Consider the following 4,728-nt stretch of genomic DNA (forward strand, 5'->3'; position numbering starts at 1 on the left):
ATTCAGCTTGTCTTGAGTAAGCAAAACACTGTAAGCATCTCTTACAGTGGATAAGGACTTACAGGGTAGCTGAAGTGGTATTTGAAGTCTGAAGAGCAGCTGACATTAAAATACAAAGCACAAGATCTTTATAAGGGTTTAAGCTCTTTCTTAAATACTTCCACTGTTTCCTGTGCAAGAAATATTTAGAGTAGATTCAACGATATTAAACTACTGCTTCTGTTGCTAGTACAACTCAAGCAGTAGATGTTGGGATTCTAGTTTGTGAAAGCTGTAGCTTAACCTGAGAATGCCTGGCCCAAAAGTTGCTGCTACGCCAAGTAGCTCTGTATCCAAGCCCTTCAAAACACAAACCAGCAGGATTTACAAGATGTTACCCATTTCCATTTCTTGCTGCTGTCTCTGTAAGGAGTTTAACAGATGGAACTGTAGCAGACTATGCAAACAGAAATAATGCTTTTTCATTAGAGATAGAGTAAGATGCTAAATCCTATGTTTATTACAGCTTTGTATCGAAAAACATATGAAAGATATAATATTTGCATCAAACCAAACTACATTTATTTCATCAGTCACAAGTGCAAATATAGCAACAAATCAGTTCAGCAAATTACAAGACATAAAGAAGAATGTAATGTAAATGCTAAGAACACTGACAGATCACCTTCAAGAGAGCAGCAAAACCCAGTTTCTTTAAATAAAAACTTCTACTTTTTTTTAACTGTAATCTAAAATAACATAATAAATCTAGACCAGGAATGTCTCTGCTAATTCACGTTTAGCCAAGTATTCTATTATTAACAGTTTGCATTATCCAGCGTACAAAAGGCCTGTCCAAGCTTTATATTAACAGAAGTTTTGGTTTTAAGCAACTTTTATCCAATATTTGAATAATACAGTGCTGATACTAGTTAATAAGGTCTGCTCTTTCATATTACTAATTTAAGAATATATATTTAAAAAAACTAAGCCAAATTTCAATGTAAATATACAATTCTACCTGGATCCAAAATGGGCAACATTAAAGATAAAATTGAATTTTCCTTTCCAATAAAAAAAAAAAAAAAAAAAAGATAGACACAAGTCATCTTAGTTTTTTTGCATCATCTTTAAATCTGTAGTTAAAATATATGCAGTACTTACATATAAAATAGAAAGCATTCCCATTAGGAAGATACTGCACTGTAATTAGCCATTTTCCCCTAGCACTTAGTAGCCAAGGAACAAGATTTATGCTTGACGCCCAATCATTATTTTGCTTTACACAAAAGCAAAAGTTGACTACCAATATTAGCATCAGAATTTTTACACCAGAAATTTAGTTAGCCTTCTTCTGCATTATGAGTTGTTGCTTCTTCTCTTTTTCTTTATAGGCAATGAATTGAGAGTCTGTACCAAAGATTCTGTCCCACCACGTGAAGGTTGAAGCATAATTGCCGATAAAGTTCATGTGATGAAAATCATGAAAACGAGCCCCAGCATAGAAAGGCACTAAATGAAGAGGGTTCAGGGGAACATCGTAGCCACTACAGGGGAGGAAAAAAAAAAAATACATATATATATATAAAACAAGGATTTTTTTTCCCCACACATAAACTACAAAATCCACTAACTTGTCACTTTAATAAAATAAAAAGATTTTTTTGTATTATAAGGCCCCGAGGTAATCACTGTAATATTGGCTTAATAGGAAAACAAGATTCCTGCTATCCTAGCTAAATGCTTCTGTAAACTATCCCACAATGTCTTCGTCACTTGCCGAACTGAACTCAGTTCAGTTTACTAGGCAATACAGAAAGATGTCAGTCAGTCATCTAAAAAAAGCCCCACGACGTCTTGACTTCCTCCTGGCTTCGCAGCTTTAACTGACTCAAGATTTACGTTAGGAAGGAGGAATAAGAGGTAACGTTATCTTTTAGTGACAAGCTATGAACATCTGCTCAGCTGCTCATCAAACAGCACCTCAAATCAACTACAGCTGTAGTATTTCTGCTCCTATTTTCAGCTTGCTGCAAGTTCTTTAAATGTTTCAAATTTAAGATATACAATTAAAGTAATATTAAAATCAGAACAGTTTGCTTTAGAGGGATTTTAACTCTTCTGATGAGTAGTACTGGAAAGCATCTTACCACCACCTAGTGGGGAGAGCCCAAGGTAATTTGTTGTGAACACTTCAAGTGGACAACAAACTAAAATTACAATTATCAAAGACTTGTATTTTGCATCACTTACGTTATGATACATCCCAACACATACTTCTCATCTACACGCAATATATAAAACTAAACCAGCAATGATTTGTATGATGAGTTCATTAGTAGCTCACGTTCCACTAAAACACCTGACGCTCAGCTTACAATAAGACACTGTATGCTTCATAATGTATTTACAGATCAACAGTAGCATTTCAAAAATTAACTCTTACTGTCCCTTTTCTCCTGAACACGGGAAAGAAAAGCTCATTTATCTGCAGATGAACCCAACTACTGTGGGTACCCAAGCCTAGTGAGATTTGCACTAGCATTTTGGAGCCAAATTTGAAAAAAATCAGTTTTACTGCAGAGACAAGGAATCTTCTCTTTTGAATCTACAATAAACAAACAATTAAAGCAATTTACGTATTTATTTTAAAGACAGTCAGTGGTTGTATAGTCTAATGTTTCTCTTGTCTGGGAAAACTGTGGCAAAGTATTAAATGGAAAGAACTCTTGGCAAGAATATCACTTCTTGTAATCGATTTTTGGTGTTCTAATATGCATAAGATCACTTGTACACCAAATACCACGAGACAGATATCCTAATAAGGCACCTAGCTTCCGAAATTCTCATTGAGGTGCTCTAGCTGATAGTCTACACTCTTCTAATCAGCAAGATTTGCTATTAACACTACCTTGAAACAGAAAGCAGTGGCAAGTGTTTGGGTTGTGTCATTCCTTGTAAGACACACAGAAGCATTTCAGTGCAAAATAAACAGTAAATCTCAGTGAAAGGTAAGTTTGAGACAGGCTTAGGGAGAAGAGAGAAAGGAATTATTAAAAAGCAATGAGGATTTCACCTGTGTACATCAATGGTTTCCATCAAGCGACATATCACCCATGCCCACAGGAGAATCACATGGTTACAGAACACAACAATTCCGATAAAAAAGCCAGCTCCAAGGATAATTGTTTCCAGAGGATGTGCATATTCTGCTTGCATTCCAAATGGAGACTAGAAGGAGATGACAGACAGGAAAGCAGTCACCATTTCCAAGTTCAAATCAGAATCACCATTTTGTGGTACCCTCCCCCTCCCATTACCCCACAATACTACAACAGAAGAACAGTAATGTTGTTGAGGTCAAAGGAAATGGCAGGACTGAGCGCAAGGCCCTTAGCACAGGCGTTCAGTTCCTTGTTGGGAAAACAGAAAACAGTATTCCTGGGTCATAAGGATTACCATTCCGTTAGGGGTTCCAAACACTTCACTACTACTTGAGAAATTGAAAACTTCTATTTAGATTTACCATTACCCCAGGCCAAAGCATTATTTCAGACATATTAAAGTGTTTGGCAAGCTCCTACCAACTTTGCTATACATCCAGTCTCAGAAGCAGAAGGAGCAAAGCCAAAATATTCTCAGAATTGGAATTCACTATGAAATTTATTTTAAAAAGTGAAACATACCTCATCTTTGAGAATTTTTTAAAATAAGTTCATACCATTCAAATGTTAGTTTGAAATTGAAATAAAACATTTTCTTTATTATACACACACACACCAGTCACTCCTACATTTGGTTTACTAAAAAAGACTTTCCACAGGAAGTTTTCAGAAGTGCAATGCCATACAAAGAGAACAGTTTTTAAAAAACTTAATCGAATGCTGCAATTTTTAAGTTTGATTATCAAAGAAAAAAAAATTAAGTCCACTTAAGGGAAATTTTAAAATCATCACCTTTTACTACGAGGGAAAGTTTTTAGTCAAAGAGCCATTAGCCCACAGACCACTTCTGTGTGAACTACTAACCACGCTCAAGAATAAGGCCAGAAGTTGCTCCTGCTAGAGGCCTGAGGGGCTGCCAAGAGCAAGAGGAAAAAAGCAACTGCGACTGCAGATGTATGTTCAGATGCGTGCATCCATCAGCACAAAGCTTCTCTGTTACTGACAGCCCGTATAAACCACCCCTGCCCAGTAGCTTGCTGTTTCCCTTAAGCACAGTACAGGTTATACAGCGAAACACAGCAGTACACAAACACAGTAGCACTTACATCTGCGATCCAGAGACAGCACCATCTAGAGAGAGCCGTCCTATAATGTGTAAGCGCAGCTGGACCCTACCTGGCTCAGCACAGTGCCACCTCCAGTCAAGCACGGCCCGTTACCTTGTGCTCAGTGTCAGCTCCAACACTGCTAAACGCAGAACTACCCGAAGTATCTCCGAGCTGCACTGTGCTCTCGATGCAGTATCACACAACTGGCTTCCAGAGGCCCACATCCAAAGCTATAATCCTTCCCTGAATCAAGTGTGCTGCACATACAACGCACACACCCAGGCCGTGCAGGAGCCACCTGTCTGGATCTCATTCTGGAGATTACTGTGCTCTGGATAATACCCCAGGTGGTGGAGAACTGATGAACAATGAAAATCAGACACCTATCATTTTCCTTCCCCTAACAATGAGACCTATAAATACACTTTTAAAGACTGCTTCACTTAGCTCAACGAATACCATCAAACTTGCAGGAA

The 4,728-nt window shown here is 37.6% G+C and overlaps 1 protein-coding gene across 1 annotated transcript in view; it reads right to left on the minus strand.

Moving 5' to 3' along the window:
• Window positions 1-546: 546 nt before the first annotated feature.
• The window catches only part of MSMO1 (methylsterol monooxygenase 1), a 5,550-nt gene continuing 1,368 nt past the window's right edge, over window positions 547-4,728 (minus strand). Inside the window, exons 3-4 of the mRNA XM_010142357.1 lie at window positions 3,056-3,210; window positions 547-1,526 (exon numbers count right to left, since the gene is read on the minus strand). Of these exons, the coding sequence (XP_010140659.1) occupies window positions 1,319-1,526; window positions 3,056-3,210 (363 nt within the window). The 3' untranslated portion in view covers window positions 547-1,318. The remainder of the gene's footprint in view (window positions 1,527-3,055; window positions 3,211-4,728) is intronic.

The sequence above is a fragment of the Buceros rhinoceros genome, unplaced genomic scaffold (assembly GCF_000710305.1).
Source record: "Buceros rhinoceros silvestris isolate BGI_N320 unplaced genomic scaffold, ASM71030v1 scaffold12118, whole genome shotgun sequence".
In the NCBI taxonomy this organism is placed as follows: Eukaryota; Metazoa; Chordata; class Aves; order Bucerotiformes; family Bucerotidae; genus Buceros; species Buceros rhinoceros.